At 39.3% G+C, this 17109-nt stretch overlaps 1 protein-coding gene across 1 annotated transcript; it reads left to right on the forward strand.

The window, feature by feature from the left end:
- The first annotated feature begins 198 nt into the window (after nt 1-198).
- LOC140950174 (WD repeat-containing protein 44-like) lies at nt 199-16755 on the forward strand. The gene is made up of 22 exons (XM_073399370.1): nt 199-410; nt 734-764; nt 3142-3639; nt 4023-4499; nt 5132-5268; nt 5727-5789; nt 5893-5951; nt 6437-6504; nt 6585-6662; nt 7104-7148; nt 7258-7284; nt 7859-7925; nt 9010-9131; nt 9449-9559; nt 10347-10387; nt 11127-11208; nt 11815-11914; nt 12482-12576; nt 12654-12755; nt 13060-13175; nt 13697-13815; nt 14138-16755. Exons 1-22 carry the CDS (start codon nt 325-327, stop codon nt 14281-14283), a joined length of 2670 nt encoding a protein of 889 aa, XP_073255471.1. The 5' UTR covers nt 199-324; the 3' UTR covers nt 14284-16755.
- Nucleotides 16756-17109: the final 354 nt, after the last annotated feature.

Raw genomic sequence — 17109 nt, forward strand, 5'->3', positions numbered from 1 at the left:
TTAAAAAAAGAAGTTGCTTGTTTTTGGAAATCGTTCTCCTTGAGTGTCATCAATTAAAAATAGTGAACTCTGACCTTTTTGTACATAATCGTAAAAAAAATATCTTAGTGGGAAATAATCGCACGGAAACTCGTACTTTACATCAGCCAATCAAAGTGCGCGTTCTATCGTCGTCCTTTCGAAATCACCGACAGTGGAGCGTTCTGGGAAGCACAGAGGAGAGGTCCAGCAAGATGGCGTTGTTTCCAAACACAACCCTGCATGTACGATGACCTGACAGATAATTATTAAAATTCACGCTATACGCGCTGTGAGAACAGGAAGATGCAGAGTGACAGCGACTCGGACAACGAATTCTTCGATGCAACCGAGAAGCTTAGTTTATCAGGCTCGTTTGTAGCAGATCCGAGGTAGGGGAATTTTGTAAGCTTTGCGTTTTGATAGGATTGCGCCGACAAACTTGGTTATAAATCCCCAAATAGGGTCCAACATATATTTTTTTCATTGTTGTTTGCTAATGTGACTTAATTATTGCCCCCTAGCGCCTCGCTTCACAGAAATATTTTATTTCCTGTATTTCTCACAGATCAAATAATTTTTACGAGGCCATAAACTTTCGTTTGTGTTTTTATTCTACATGCAGTAATTTATAAGCCTTATTGTTAAATATTTTTGTCGACTAGCCAATTTCAATTAGTTCTCACAGTGGGTTCTTGTTCTGCCTCTTTCACAGCGAACAAAAGGACTCGCGCGTATTCCAAAAGGTGGGTTTTTTAGAGAAACTCTAGAGTTAGATGAGAACTTTACCTCGTTCAGGAATCATGCTACATGAACAATCAAATGTATATTTGGCAATCAATTTTCTAGAGCTCAAAGCACCTGTTTACCTCCGTTTTAAATGATAAAATTTTTGACTTGTAATTTTATTCTTTTGTAAAGGTGAAGTCGGTGCCTTTTGTGCTGCAGGAAACTTTAGAATTCCCATAGCATATTAAGACAGTTTGATTCTATTTTTGAATTTCTTTTTCGGAGTGGTTTACTGTTGATATGCAAATGGTTGTTCGTTTGGTGTATAAAGTTCCTTTCTAAATATTTTTAGAACTTCCCGGGTGACTTGTATAAATTTACATATATTTATTTCAACAATATGTGTACATGTACCTTCTAGGAAAAAGAAATAGTGCATCTAAAATTAATCACTTTGAGATGCAAGTTATATGTTCAACATCTTTCAACAAGTCTTTTTGCCAGTGCTGCTACACTAGATACAAAAACACTTCAGTAAAAACCTGCACACTGCAAAGGATATACATCACGATAAATCCTGTGTTAGAGCCTCGATATGCTGTGTATGAGGACACAGGCTAGACCCCTAGGCCAAACCCCCTACTAAGCCTAGGGACAGAAGAGGGTTTAAAACTTGGTGAAATTATGCAGCTGGCTGTGATGCCTCAGCAAACTACTGTAAGGGCTGTTCATTTTTTATCAGGTAGGGTTGCAGGTGGGATTTCAGGGGGGCCAGTAAAAAAAATATGGCTTTAAAGGGGGAGTCAAAAGAAAAAACATTGGGTTTAAAGGGGAGGCCACCCAAAAAATTCCTTCCAATTTTGCAGTACAGTGACGGCATTTGTAATAATGCAAACAGCCAACCAGAATGCCAAAAACCAGCGTTTCTGATAATAATATTAATAATAACAATAATAAAGTCTTTATTCATTAAAAGATAAAAATAAATGTATATCTTTCGTTAGAACTAAGTGTAAGAAATTTTAAAAAGGTAAAAAGTAAGAATTAAAATCTAGTATATTGCATAGCTAATTCATATTTAAAACGCATAGTGTTAATCTTAGGTTTAAAACAAGTTTCTTTCCTAAGATTGTAACTGGACGGTTTAACATGAGGCATAATAGATAAAAGTGGATGTCCTTTAACAGTAGAAACTTTTCTCACCTCAATTAATTTGGGATACAAGGGATGGGCCACCCAAAAAATTTCCTATGAAGAGGGGGGTCATCATAATTATACTCAGGGCTTCTGATAGGTCGCGGAAGGAAAAGTCAAATTTTGCGGGATTTTTAGGGACAAATTTGCGGAAAAATCGGCCGCTTTCGCAAGAATTTTGCAGGAGTTTTCGGGGCAAACTTCACCAAAAAGCAATCAGTAAAATATGGCCGATTTTGTGGTTATTTTCAACGCAAATTTCGCTAGAAATTTGCACTGATCAGACCGGCATTTTGAACATTTTTCTAACAGAGGTCATCATTTGCTCTTTCAACAACAATGCACTCCAGAAATGAACCAATGGCAAAGTCTTTAACATCATGGCTAGTGCCCAGTTTTTCGCAACATAATCTACACCTGGTAGTTTTGGGACGTTGTTTGCACCTTTCAGTGACGAAGTTCCAAGATAAATTTGCAAGTAAATAGCCCCTATAGGTGAAATAAGTTTCAAATATGTTGTACAGACATGTATTTGATAAGATTTCTACCAAATTTTGCGGTATTTTTCGTGTTTTTGTGAATTTCACTGTATTTCATGGATTTACCTGAATTTCGCGGCTCCGCGACTCGTGAAATATCAGAAGCCCTGTATACTACAGGAGCTACCTGTCAAATCCCACCAGCCCCCCCCTCCCCATTAAAAATGAATGTCAGAGTCTTGACTTAGATCTTCAACCAGTTCATCAAAATGATGCCCCATTCTAGACCCAAATTCTCTGGTTTCTATACTTTATCCCAGACTAAACTGCTTCAAAACCACACCCTTGATAGCAGCACATACCTAGAGCTCATTTATAACAGTACCCCACCCCCTTCTTCCCCATCCCTGGTTAGGCAGTAATGCTATTACCCATCATCCTTCTCTCCCTTATCCAAATTTATCACTTTATAGAAGATGTATTAAAATAATGTAAAATGCTGTTCAAAGAAGTGGGTGTATATAGACCCTCTATCTTCCATGGTGGGAGGAGCAGAATTGACCACATGTTGTTGTGGTTACCCTACCAAGAATTGGCAAAGCTAAAGTAAATTCAATTGTATAACCAATAAAGGTAAAAGCAGGTTATCATTGACAATAATAATGAAAATATAAGTGATGATGATAATTGTAATATATATTTCAATAATCTTTCTTTGTAGGGTGTTAGTTATGCAACAACTCTGGTAGAAGATGATGAGTCCATTAAACAAGCAGAAGATTCTGCAAACCAAGATACTCCCATGATTATTGAAAGTAATGAGCCAGGCATTTCAACTCTTGAAGGAGAAGGGACATCTTTAAACCAAACTCTGAATGATGTAAAAAATATTGACAACTCAGAGAAATTAATTGACTCACAAAATTTAGACTCCTCAATTACTAATGAAGCAGCTGAGACACCTGGTGTTAGGACTTGTGATGAAGAAATTAGTTTGACAAGTGATAACTCTTTTCAAGTAATGAACTTGGCTGTGCAGAAGGATACTGAACTGGAATCTGATCCTGGTGGTGAGAAGAAGACAGATATTTCAGCAACCAAAACAGATGCCACTCAGATCGTAGCTGATGTTGTTGACAGCATAGAACAGGAAAGTGTTCCACCTGTTGCTCCTCCAAGGAGAAAGAGAAAGAAAAAGAAGAATGTCGGAGATGCACAGGTTGGTTGAAGTTATGAATAATATTCCTCATTTATGGGGGTTTGCGCTTGAGATTTACTCACTCAATAATGTGAGACAAGAGACGAAAGGGCTTGTAGAAAATGAATTTACAAACATATCTTTGTGTCATACACATACATCTACAATGTAAAATGTCATTTCAAGGATCTCTTTTTCCATTGTCCTGTTGTAGTCAAGTTCAAGTAATCCATTTGCCAACCCCACTGTCTTCAAGGACCAAAAGTTCGTGTCAAAGCATTTACAGTTCCATCGTTCTTAAATTTTCATCTGTCATAGCTTTCAGAAGTCACTCTCCCTGTGGTAAGGCAGATTTGTGTGACTTACAGATGTATCCTTTATCTTTGGTATTTTTATATTGACAGGAGGGTGACCTAATGTCGCCAACGTCAGAGAGTCCTGGGCCAGACTCGGCTGTCACAACACCAACTGAACTTCCAGAAACCAGCACTGCTAAGGCTTTTGCTACTGCAGCTCTTCACAATGAACAGAGCAATGACTTAAAAGAACTTCAACAGTTAGGAGTGAATGAACCCCAAAAGGATGATCCAAGCATTCATGTTGATTCCAATAACAAGGAAATGAAGAATGTGTTAGCTAAAACAAGTTCCACAGAAGTTATTTCAAATTTCACTCTAGATACAAAACTTAAATCTGGTAGTGTTGCTTCTCTTGGAAGTACAAAATCAGATAGCTATGCCAGTGTGGCAAGCAGTTTGTCTAATGGAATTCATGAAAAAGAGGGATCATTTACTTCAGTTGCTAGCACACATTCCATACAACATCAAGGTGGTTTAGTGCGGTACAGGTCACTCACTACAGGGAGACCTCTATCTGATATTGTGAGTACACACTGCGTTGCATTATTGACCATTTTCAGTTATACAGACACACAAAATTAGTTATTCCCTTAACTTGATTAACTTCAATTTTTGTCCTTATGTTATCAAGCCTCAAGCAATCTCAACAATGGTGAGAATAAAGCAAGGATCAATCAACATGATAGTCAAACAAGATGCTGTCTTGAATTTAAAACAAATTCTCTTCATCAAATTCCTCTCCCCAGGACGCTAACATTATTCAATAATTTTGGGCGGCAAGAGTAGCCCACAATCCCAATCTCAAAGTTGTTATTTTGCATGCGTCGTATGTATGTAGCCAGCATTCATTTGGACTTCCACTAAGAACACAATTTGATCACGTGCCTTTAGACGTTCTATCACTTGTAATCTGATCACCCGTGTTTTGACTATCTGTCACGTGAAACTTACACAAAGCTCAGCCCATGCAGCAAAAGCGTTTTGACCTTTGATCGTTGTCGCCTGAATTCTGTAGCCTTTGGTTATTGCTAGTATATAATAAATATAGAAATATTTTAAGGAAATTTTAGAAAATAATAGATGTGTGTTGCATGGTGAACCCCAACGACAGGCATGTGCAGTCATTCATGCAGTGTATTCATCTCTCTGTCAAGGAAATCTTGGAGCAAGTTATGGTAAAGAATCTTGATACTGGTGAAGCTGTTCCGCTTAGCATAGCAGAAGAAAAGTTACCCAAATGTACCAATCCTCTGGCTTTACAGATAATGAGATTAACATCAGAATACTCCAGGTATTGCAAAAGATTTCTTGTAATGATTAAGATCCCTAAGATACATTTTGTAGTGCAAGATTACAGAAACTTTTCGTTTTTTCTCAAAACGATAGGGTTTTGTTCCAGAACAATACTTAAAGAAACTCTTAAGAGCTGTTAAGCCCTAGACATGTCAATTGGCTCTTCTTATAACAAAGTAATGTGAGGGTCAATGGGTTATGCCCTCTTTGCCACCACCCCTAAGGACATTCCAGTGTATCTTAATTCTGTCTCCAAAAGTTTTGGTAAAATAGATATCATCCCTCTTCCTAAAATTGTTTTGCATTTCTTTTGAGTGAATACCTTTTTCAACAATGTTCTGGATCTTGTATATTTTATATACTGCAAATGACTTTAATTGATGAATTCTTCTTAACCCTTGTCATATTTTATTATAAATATTTATAACATCTTGGTCAAATTTGTTTAAATTTTAGCAACCCAGATCTTACAGCCCAAGAGCACGAAGATGGAGTTGAACGTAGAGTCTCCAAGAAAACGTAAATATCTTGGAGAGAATAAATTTCCTGCTTTGCTTCCACAATTTGCTTGATTTTGTTATCAGTGACTAACCTTATTTCGTTGTTATGGCATTCTTCCTAGGAAAAAGCTTAGAAATTTCTTTGTAAAGAAGGGTAAAAAGCATGATAAACCTGTTAAAGGTTAGTTGTTTGTTTCTTTCCAAATAAGAATATTATTTTATAAAAATTTATCTTGCGGTACTGATTACAAACTTGTAAAAACTTTCAAAACGTTTTTTACTCCTACATTGTCCAATAACCAACTGTTCTTTGCAGCCCTGTACTGGGTTCTCATGCTATGGTGTACATCATAACTTACAGACCCATGTAATCAGGGTACAAAGAAAGTCAGTTTTACAGCCTGCCATTCGGGCAAGCTGTAGCTAGCATGTACTAGCCCACGAGTTATTTCAACTAGCCCCAAAACCCTTTTTGATTAGCAGGATTGATTACAATCCTTCTGTAATTTGAATTCCCCCCCCCCCCAAAAAAAAAAAAACAGCACTTGCCCATCGGGTAAGTTAAGAACAAAAATCACTAGCCCAATCGCAAAATCCAGTAGCCCCGGGCTGTTGCACATGACTTTCTTTGCACACTAGTAATCTTCCTTGTTTTTATTTTTGCAGTGCGTAAGGATGATAGTTCTTCAAGTGATGAGGAGGCACCTCAAGACTCTCCTACCCCTCTTATTAAGGTTAGTTCTGCTCTGTGTTACACACTGAAATGATTTTACCACCATGCAAAAAATTCACCTTTCTCATATATTGATTGCAGATCAAATCTGGTCATGGAAAAGGTCCAGCTGAGTTTGAGAAGCTGAGAATTTTGCAAGATCTTAGTGGAGAACATGTGGTATGTTCTAGACACTGACACAAAGATATCATTGTGAATGGCTTATTAGTCATGACAGGGCTCAAAATAAACTTGGGATTGTTGTCAGTCATGTTGACCCACAAAAGAAATTTTAGCTCAGTCATGTCTCTCTTCTGACCAGTCAAAATGTAAATACTCACAATAATAACTTGAACGTACTAGAGTAACAGACAAAAAAATAAAGTAAATAAAGGAAGGTTGGCCTCTTGAAACGTAATGAGGTGTCAGTGAAAATGTTTTTTTTTTTCCTGGTCGCTTATTGAAGTGTTTGGTCAAAATGACCAGCAAACCAAAAGTTTGTCCAGACAAATAGTCATCTTGGCCGGACATTGTTGGTTGACAGGCCATTATTTTGAGTAATGGAGTAACATTCCATCATTTTATACAAGACTAACAGAGCTTATGTATCTTTTGTCTTAGGGGGCTGTTTGGACAATAAAATTTTCTATGTGTGGGAGACTTATGGTGAGATATGTAACTCCAGTAACTTTCCCTTTAGTTATATCAGCTTTTACCCAACCCTGATATAACTCTTGATCTCTTGACCGATGTTTTGCCTCTTTTTCATTTTCAGGCCACTGCCGGTCAAGACCACATGGTGGTAGGTGAATCTCTCTATAGTATGAAAACTAGATCATTGTTTAATATATCCAAAGCTTTGATAGTCTGTTCAATCAGAAAATTTTATCTAGATACAGCAATCATGATGACCATACAACAATCGCCATACACCAATTGCGATCACAATAGACAGGGCTTTGAAAAACACTTGAATTTCAGCTTGTCCTTAGCCTAACCCTGACCCTTGTCTACGTCTACGATGTTTTTTCAATGACTTACTTGGGCCTTGCTCATTAGACAAGTGAACAAGTTACCAAGCACCAAACACTGTTCCTCAAACATTGAATAGCGCTATCCACTGGATAAATCACTATGCAGTAGATAACTATTAGGGAAACCAATTGCGTTTACCTCTGTATAGAGATTTATCCACGGGATAGTGCTATCCAACATTCGAACAACCGGGGCCCCAGAGCGACAAAAAATCTACTCATCGCGTATGCGGAGCAGAAAGGACTTTCTTGAGCCTGGGATGGAATAAATGGGACAATCACTATTCAAAAAATACCTATCTTGTTAGAGATTTACCACTGATTATTTTTATTGCTTTTTAGAGGGTTTGGGTGTTGAAAGAATCTCGGAGTTATTTTGAAGAAATGAGAACAAAATATTCTAAACCAGGTAAGACATTTTAAGTAGTAGACCGCTTTCCAGTAAAAATGTTAAACCAGAGTAATTACCTCTAACCAAGTGCAGCAGATGCACATAAGTCTCTGATAAAATCAGAGGTTTAAGAAAGACATTAAATTTTACTCGGCCAAGTTATGAATATGGTTACAGGTCAAATTTGATTTCAGGCACAAATTTTTTAACCTAGGTTGATTCTCAGTTTCCTTTGGAGACAACCTAGGTTTTTTAAAAAAATAAACCCGAAATCAAATTTGACCTGCAGAATACATTCCAGGCTGTCCTTAAGCAAAGTACCCTGTTTCCTTGAAAAATCCATCTTTGAGCGTGAAACAACTTAAGCTGCCCACAAAATGCCAAATTAGATGAAAAAAGCGGCCTGAGACGAATTTTAGCTTTTTTTTATGAAAACCGGTTTTCATTCAGAGAAACCTTGTATATAAAATACAACCACCGCTGGGCCTATAAAAATTTGCTCTTTCTAAAATCGTGTTAACGGTGTAGTGTCGTTATGATACTAAGCCCTGGTAAAACGTACAACAAGTATTTCCTATACTGATGTCACTAATTGCTTTCTCACATCGCAAGCGCTCAATTGCACACTTTAAGCGGCCAGTAATGTGAAAGTCGGCATAAATGTCAAGACGGAAACTACAACGGCTAATTCGTTTGTCATTTTGGTTCATAAAGCGACTCGCTGGGTGCCTCGGCTGTTGACAAGGAAATTCCTCCAGCGAAGACTTCTTTATTATAACAACACGAAAGCCTCGTTTAATCCTGACAGCTGGATACTACTCTCAGGACGTTGTCCGAACGCTGGACCAAAACAGAACGAGAGTAAAGTAAGAGCAAAATGCTTCTTATTCGAGCGAGTCATCGGTAAGAACAGGTAACTGATTTTGGAGTGCTCAGGATGTTCAAAGCAGGCTCAAAGTTCAAAGCTATATTTTAGGCAGTAATAAAGAGTGGGTAGAAAATCATGTAATTTCAACACGTAGTAGCATTGCTGTGAAGTTCTTTCAAAGCATTAAAACATTAATTTTATTCTTTATCATTGAATCTTTTAAATTCCTTGCAGCGGACAGATCATCAAAAAGTGAAGAGACTTGTGAAGAGGATATTGAAATGGAGGATACGTTAAGAACAAGTGAAGAATGTATGGCGGGAGATGAAGAGGAAGAGAAAACGGCGGAAAATGAGGTCAGCTCCATAGAGTAGCTAATCATAGAGTATTACTAGTAAACTGATTTAGTTTGAGATTGTGTTATACTTATGGCGACGCTCGTTCACGTCTTTTAAGCCATGATGATACGAAACAAGCAAGATAAATGTGTAATAGAAAGTTAAGATGATGAAGAACAAGATACAATTTCGGTCAAGATAACTCTGCACTTGGGCGACATAACTCGGCATTCGGGCGACATAACTCTGGTTTTGGGCGACATAACACGGTATTCGTGTGACATAACTTCGGGCGACTTGATCGTAAACCTCATGACCTTATCTTCCTGTTTTAGGAGCCTACACCTGAGCCCACTCCTGAAGAGGACTTGGGTCCTTATATGAAGACTCCTCTGTGTACCTACTGTGGGCATACTGGTGATGTACTGGACTTATCGTGGTCCAAGGTATGAAGGCACCTCAGCTGCCAATATGGCCTTTTACCTTTAGGAGCAAGGATTAGTACAGTCGGTTGGTGCGCGGTGAGGTGTGACCTCAGATCCTTACTACGACTTCTTTCCTTCCCGTGTAGCTTTAAAGGAGCTGTGTCACGAAATTTATCAAAATTCATACGGTGGGAACTGCCGCTAAATTGAGTGAAATATAAAAATAACCGCTCAAAACGTTTAAAGAAGGTATAAATAACACAGCAAATACAAAGGAAACAACGGATGGGTAAATTTAAAGAAGATTAAAACAGATTACAATTAGGGTTTTTTGAAAACTTGTTAGCCTAAAAATTTTTCAAAGTTCATTTTTTGTTGTTGTTTGTAACGTCTGATATTATGCTTGGGAGACATATTTGTTGTGAATTTGTCATTTGCCAGGAATATCTTCGCTTAAGTTAAGTTCCACTACAAATAAGGACGTTCATGAATTGGGCAAAATTTACAAAATGAATAACACAGCCGTGACACAGTATCTTAAAATTCCCGTAAAACAGAGCACTGATGGTATGGCGAGGGTGGGTAAAATGAGCGCACTGTTGCATGGTTCTAATGCATTTTGCCTTAAGTAAAAAAAGAAAAGAAAAAAACACCTTTCCAGCAGCCAGTGCGTCAAAACGCGATGGATGTGAATGAGTGTTGGCTGAAAGATTCTACGTTTTGAGGGCAAACGGAAATATCTCACAGACGTTAGTTATCTCTGAAACTCCGTGACGATTTTGTTTTATGTTTTGTGTTTTTCTTTTAGAATTACTTCCTGTTGTCGTCCTCAATGGATAAAACTGTGAGGTATTTTTTTCTCTTTGTAAAACAATAAGCGCGATTGTTATTATTAGCGTCAAAGTCAGTATAGCACCAGATGTCTCTCTGTATAGGCTTGGTGGCTAGAGCAATCCATTGTACCTAAAAAGATGGCGACTGGTACATTTACCGCCAGTTCTTAGCGCATGAAAACCATAAAATTGCTCATAAAAACGCACAGAAAAGGTTTATAAAATTCAAACCTAGGATAGGCAATGTTGCTACTACAGGGACGAATTCCCCCCCGCCCCCCCCCCCCCCCCCAAAAAAAATGACTTTATGTGTAATTGGTCGTGTAAACTTCGAAAGGAATTGTGGTAAAATTTACAGCCGCCATCTTTTTTCCGTACGGCGGATTGATCAGCACTCAGAGTGGGCGCATTACTGGGTAGTCTAGCCTGTTAGTGGAACGCGTGCGAGCGAAAAAAAGGGAGACTAGGGAGAGCAAGTTCCTTCTCCCCAGTAACCCCTTTTTCGCTCGTTCTGTTTTTTGCCCGCCCTCCAATAATTAAAAGCCTGGAACAAGCTATGAGTCGGTGGTCGCCGGGCGTTTACGGATGGCACGATCTCACACCACAACATAAAAGTTAATCAACAACAGTTTCCACAACTCTAGGGAACACATCAGATGTCGCTTGCAACACTTTTCCCGTGATGTTCAACATTATTTTCTTCAGCTTTAGTTTTGACAAATTAGTTTAAGTCCATTTCCACTTCATTGTTGCAGATTATGGCACATTTCAAGAACAGAGTGTCTCTGCTGTTTCCAGCATATTGATTTTGTTACAGCGATATGTTTTCATCCTAGGGTGAGACAGGTTTTTGTGTTTCTTACAGTTGTATTAGTGAAGGCAAAAAACGGTATGTTAACATTTAGGTGATCAACAGATGCGACATTTTATCCAATAGTCAGGGCCAAGTTACGTCAACCAGAATTAAAAAGTTTATCTGTGTTTATTCAGTGCTACATACCACTTATTACCCGAGAGTGAGGTCAATACAGGGAGTCTCTACCGAGGCCTTGATGTATTGACCGAGCTATAGCGCTATTCTGTTCTTCCTCTGACTCGAGATAATATATAACTCGCTTTCGGTGCTATGGCTCGCTTCGGCCCTTATAGTAATACTGAAGAAGCATCGGTATGCTTTCAGTTATTGAAAAGATAGTTATAATTTGTCGGTGTTTTTTGTTGTTAAAATCTCTCAGCAGCCCATCAGAGTGCGCGTACTATTTTAGCCACATACAAATGACAGTTAAACAAGGACTAGAAAAATTCTTTAAAAACTGGGTACTTTTTATGAACGGTGAAAGGAGACTCTCATTCATTCAAGTTTCTATCCCACCACGTTTCGTAGAACCATATGGTGTCACAAATTATAAAAATAACATGTGATGTCTTTATTTTCTTCTCTAGGATGATCGTTACTTTTTAAGTGGTTCGCTGGATGGTAAAATCCGTTTGTGGAATATCCCAGATAAGAAAGTGGCACTTTGGAATGAATTGGAAGGTTCTGGTATGGAAACTTATTTTGCTATGATTTTGCCGCGCCGAGCAGTTTCTAGTCGTGTGTCCTACTTATTTTAGCGAATTCTCTGTTTTTTCTTTTACAAAGGTTTACGACTGTCTTTGGTAGGATTCTGATAGTTGAATTGTGTTTGCATTCTTCTTGTCGTTGCTTTTAACAAGTTCTTCAAAAAACATTTGGGCTGTCTTACAGGTTACAGGCAAAGATAATTCTTCTGATTAAGCTTGTCCCTAGTGCCTTCTAATTTTAAATAGCTGCTCGCGAAAACTTTAGGACGAGCCTGTTGAAGCACTGCATTAACTCTGGAGACAAAAGTCAATTGACGCGTGCTAAGCTTGAACTAAGGTCCCGGATTTGTAAGAAGAGTAATGACGCTTATCAATTTTTGGAGATAAGCTCCGAGGAATATCTTGTCATTCTTCTCTAGGCAGATTGATCAGTCCAGCATGAATCTTGGAGTATTTCAGTAGTATTGTTTCTTTCTTGAAGTAACCATTTAGATCGATGTGACTGATTTCAAATCATTAACTCGTTTATCCACTCTTCCACCCACAGGAAGTAATTTAATCACTGCTGCTAATTTCTGTTTAAATGGAAAATTTGCTGCAGTGGGAACTTACGACGGGCGCTGCATCTTTTACGAGACAGAGGTAAAAAAAAAACATTAAATCATTCTGAGTCGAGGTTTTCTTAACATTGACAAGTTTGCTTTCCTCCTTCTATTTAGCGACTCAAGTATCATACTCAGTGGCAAGTACGACCTTTAAGAAATAAGAAGGCTCGCGGGCGCAAGATCAGCGGTATCGAACCTATGCCAGGAGAGGATAAGGTAACCTTCCTTAAATTTTCACTTATTTAAAGGTGATGGGCAGGGAGAATGCAAAGGCGGCCTGACTGAATGTGAAGGAACCGATTCGTATGCTGCATTCAATAATTTTAGAACACAGATAACTTGACACAAGAGATCCCTTCTGGTGTGACAACAGTGACTTGACAAAGTGGTTTACTTTCACATTCTTATCTTTTTCCAAAACGAAATTGTTCCACACGCTACGTCTTGTGTTTTGTTCACTGTAAATCATCACCTAAAGTTACTGCTTAAATCTTTAATTTATTTTTAATTTTTTACTCAGGTTCTAATCACATCAAACGATTCTCGGATAAGGCTTTATGATCTAAAGGACAACTCTCTCTACTGCAAGTACAAGGGCTGCGTTAATACTAGTAGTCAGATTAAAGCAGGTTTTAGGTAAGTGCTATAACCGAGTGATTATTCTGACTAATCACTATAGTCGCACGCAATGGCATGAACCAATCAGCACTCACTTACATACAGCCCGGCTAAAAGCGCGGGAAAAATGCGTGATGTAACCGAGGGATTATTCTGACCAATCATAAATGACGCACACAACGCCATGAACCAATCAGGAGTCAACTACACATGCAGTAGGCGAAAAGCGCTGGAAAAACTCTTGCAAGTAAGTCACAGTTACGATTAGGTTTACTTCTGACTGGCTTAAAGAGAGGTGCGAGAAAAAGGAAAGAAATTCCTCACCTTTTCTCCCGTGTACTTTGGTTTCACTCGTCACTTTTCGTACCCTGGGTACCAGGAGTTTTTTTCTCGCGTGCAGCAATTGAGTGTGGTGGAGATGATTCGGGTCGGTTGCACACCAAAAAGACTTCACCAAATCCGAGAACCGCGCATGAAAAGTCTTTCGCGCCCCACTTTTCGCTCTCCGTTGAAATAATTCATTGATTGTTATATTTCAGTCACGACGGCCAGTATGTGATCAGTGGTTCAGAAGATCATTTTGTGTACATCTGGAGAACTCAACATGGAATTCAATCCGCTAGAAGAGATAAGAACGAGTTTTACGAGAGTTTCTCCGGTAAGGCAACATCTAAGAAGAAAAATTTTTTTTGTGGGCTGTTATGAAGACGAAATTTGGTTTCAAGGGCGAATCGTATTCAAAGTGTTTTGATTTTTTGTTTTTTTTGTTGTTATTTTCTCGAAAATTTCGCTTAAAACACACCACTGCTGACCATAACGTTTATGAATAGACAAATCCAGTTGAATAGTTGTGATTTATAGTGGAATTCTCCTTACGACTAGTACCGGTCTGGCTGGCTAGTTCTAACAAATGGAAAGTGCCTTAGAAACCATTTTTGCCCATATTCACTGATCCGACATTTGCTCTCTTTGTACCCAAGCTCACGCGGTTGTGGTGACGGCAGCAATGTTCGCTCCAGTCCCCTGGCTTATTATTCCTCCAGATTCAAGCAGTCAGCCTTTCACTACAGAAGTACTGGTGACCGCTGACTGGAGTGGCGCCCTCAAACTTTTCGTCAACAGATGACACTCGGCTGTCTGTCGTGCACCGTGTGGTCTTCCCGCCTCGACACTCTTCGATACAATCATCGTGTTGAGTGGAACCACGATAAACTACTATAACTAACCCCGTGGGTACTCAACAAAGTTTTATACGGGAAGGCTCCGCCGCGAGGTCCAACCCCTTACCCTGACCCAGTTCACAACTTTGCTTCCCTTTTAACTGCTAATCATCCCACGCGAGAAATGCGAGACTCGGCGTTTCGCTCGCTCTACTATCCCTGAGGAAAAATGAGGACTACTCGTAGTCTATTCATATACCTGAAGCCTGAAAAAGGTACTATTTTCGGACGGAGCTTCCCCGTATAGGCCATTAAAGAGAGTACCCCCGAGTAACTAACGGTATTCTTGAAGAGGTAGCATATCAAACACCGAGAAAAATGTTAACAATACGAGGCGTAACCGAGGTTTTTTTTTTACGAACTTTGGGCCGTTTCATATTGTGATGAATCGTTGAATTGAGTGCTTGATTTTACTTCTCAAGGATGTCGAGACGATAATACGGAAAACAGGGTTAATGTGTTCTTGGCTTTGAGTCTGAGCGAAGACAGTGAAGTATGACCTTTCAAAGGAAGGCAAATGTGCAGTAATTTAAGGGGTGCTTCTGTTAGTGTTTGTGAAATACAACTTTAGGGAGCTTATGCAACGGCGGCGGAGGCGGCAGAAAAAACGTCGCGAGTAAAATGATTCAATGAATTCGCGTTCTTTCAAATTCCAATCTGCTATATCTCTCAAATGTATCTGAATTTTACTGGAGTTGAATTTTCGGGGACCGCACCCAAATTAAGGAAGTGAAACAAAACAATTCTTCACCATGCGTTTACGTTGTTGATAAAACGTTAGATTTCAGAACTTCACGTCGTAGTCTCTCAGAGAGCATGAAAGAAATGTGCCAGAAATGTAATGCGCGTGCAGAGTTGTTTGTTGTACTTATTAAACCTATTGCTTTTTTGACGTTCTCTTTGGCAGCGCCGCCGTCGTTGCTAAAGCTCCCTCGAGTAACTGTTGGAACGAACGATGTTCATTAGTGTACATAGTCAAACAAGGCGCCGGCTGCCTTTGGAACTGGTTTTGAGGGGAATACTGAGTTTTCTCTGGGAGAAACATTACTGCCTAGTAGCTTTCATTTTGATTGGCTTACACGAACCAGTCGAAGTTTGAACACATTTCATTACGTATATGGTGGTTTGACGTTGTACGGCACTAACACCGTTACCGCAATACAGTATCCCCTCCTGATCAAGAACTAAAAAAAGAAACCCTTACCATATGTCTTGTCTTTTTGAAGACGTCCTGTCTTGGACGAGCCGGTTTTCTCGTCTCGGGGTCAGCGTATAAAAAATGCGGGCATTTTTGCGATGATTTGACAGGGACATTTGTGACGTCATGGGCTTTAACGCAGCCGTGTTAGGTCGATGCCAGGCTTAACGGCGTCGCGACCCCATTCACTTCATATCGAGACTGGGCATTTGGTAAGTGGTAATGAACTCGTAGCTCGCAGGATCAAAATCGTAAAATGCTTTCAGAATTGACCCACGTGCTCTGCTTGCTTATAGGAGGATCGGCCGTGGCTTAATTGCCAGATTTTAGAAACGACCGTAAGTATTCTCTGAAGTAAAATCTTCCCTGAGTAAACGGTTTTAAAGTCAGCATTGAAGCTAAGCGCTTTTCTCTTGTTGAGATCTCAATTAGCGTTGCGTGAGGCGTAGTGACATAAATAATTACGGGGGGAGGGGGGCTGGGTGAGGGGGAGTGTGCTGAGCGAAGAATTAACGAGCTCATGTAAAACTTAAGCTACTTTTTCAGGTTAAAATGGAGATTCAAACTGCGAAAGACGCTGAAATCACTTAACTCATTAGCCCTTTTAAGCAAGAATCCATGCTAGAGAAAGAAACTGACTATTTTGTCTACTATCGTCGTTGTCTTTAATTTACCCTGGGTTCCAAAGGCTTTCTTTCTCGCGTGCGACGTGCGGCGAGTGGCTGGAAAACGCGCATGGAAAGCCTATGGCACCCAGGGTACAGGCACCCGTTATTTTTTTGTCACGCAACGCTCCTCTCCTAGTGAGGGCTTTTCCGCTAGCGGTACCCTCAGTCCTTGCTTTTGCACTCTGCTTTCTTGCGAACGCTCGCTACTGACTCGTGAGGTATGTAGGGGTCTATGTATAATTCTGTGAATTAAATTATGAAATGTGGTGTAAAGTATCTCGATTGACGCTTTGAAAATGTTTCATCTCAAGGATTTCTATATATAAATATAATATAAACTGGCGAGATATATCTCTAAGTTTAACTCACAGCTCTTAGAAGTGATTTGTTGGGTTTTTCCGACTAAGTTGCTGAGGGAAATAACGTTGTTGAATTTCTAAGAATTCATAGAGTCACAGAAGCCTTGAAGGCGTTTAAAATCTTGTCGGATATAAATAAAATATTACGATATATTAAGTAACAAGTGTAATAAATTTATACTTCCTTTTGAACGCAAGGGTCAGTTTTACGTAGCGAACATATTCAACAGAGGCCTACCATAGGGGTCGTAAATAAGCCAACAAGCTTTCGGGGCCATAAGCATGCCAACTATGCAAATGACATCGAGGCGAACGACTGTACCTGCTAGAAGCCATGCTGGAAAGAGCCCTCCGCTTAGAGAGTAAACCGTTTGTCGTAACACAGCCAAAACATTTAGGGCCGGTTATTTAAATGGAGTTTAGCCAGTGTTAATGTTGACCAAAAGTGTGTTCTAAACCATTTTCAGTTTGCTAAACATACCTAAACACCATTTATTGAGAACAGTT

The sequence above is a fragment of the Porites lutea genome, chromosome 10, assembly GCF_958299795.1.
Source record: "Porites lutea chromosome 10, jaPorLute2.1, whole genome shotgun sequence".
Classification (NCBI taxonomy): domain Eukaryota; kingdom Metazoa; phylum Cnidaria; class Anthozoa; order Scleractinia; family Poritidae; genus Porites; species Porites lutea.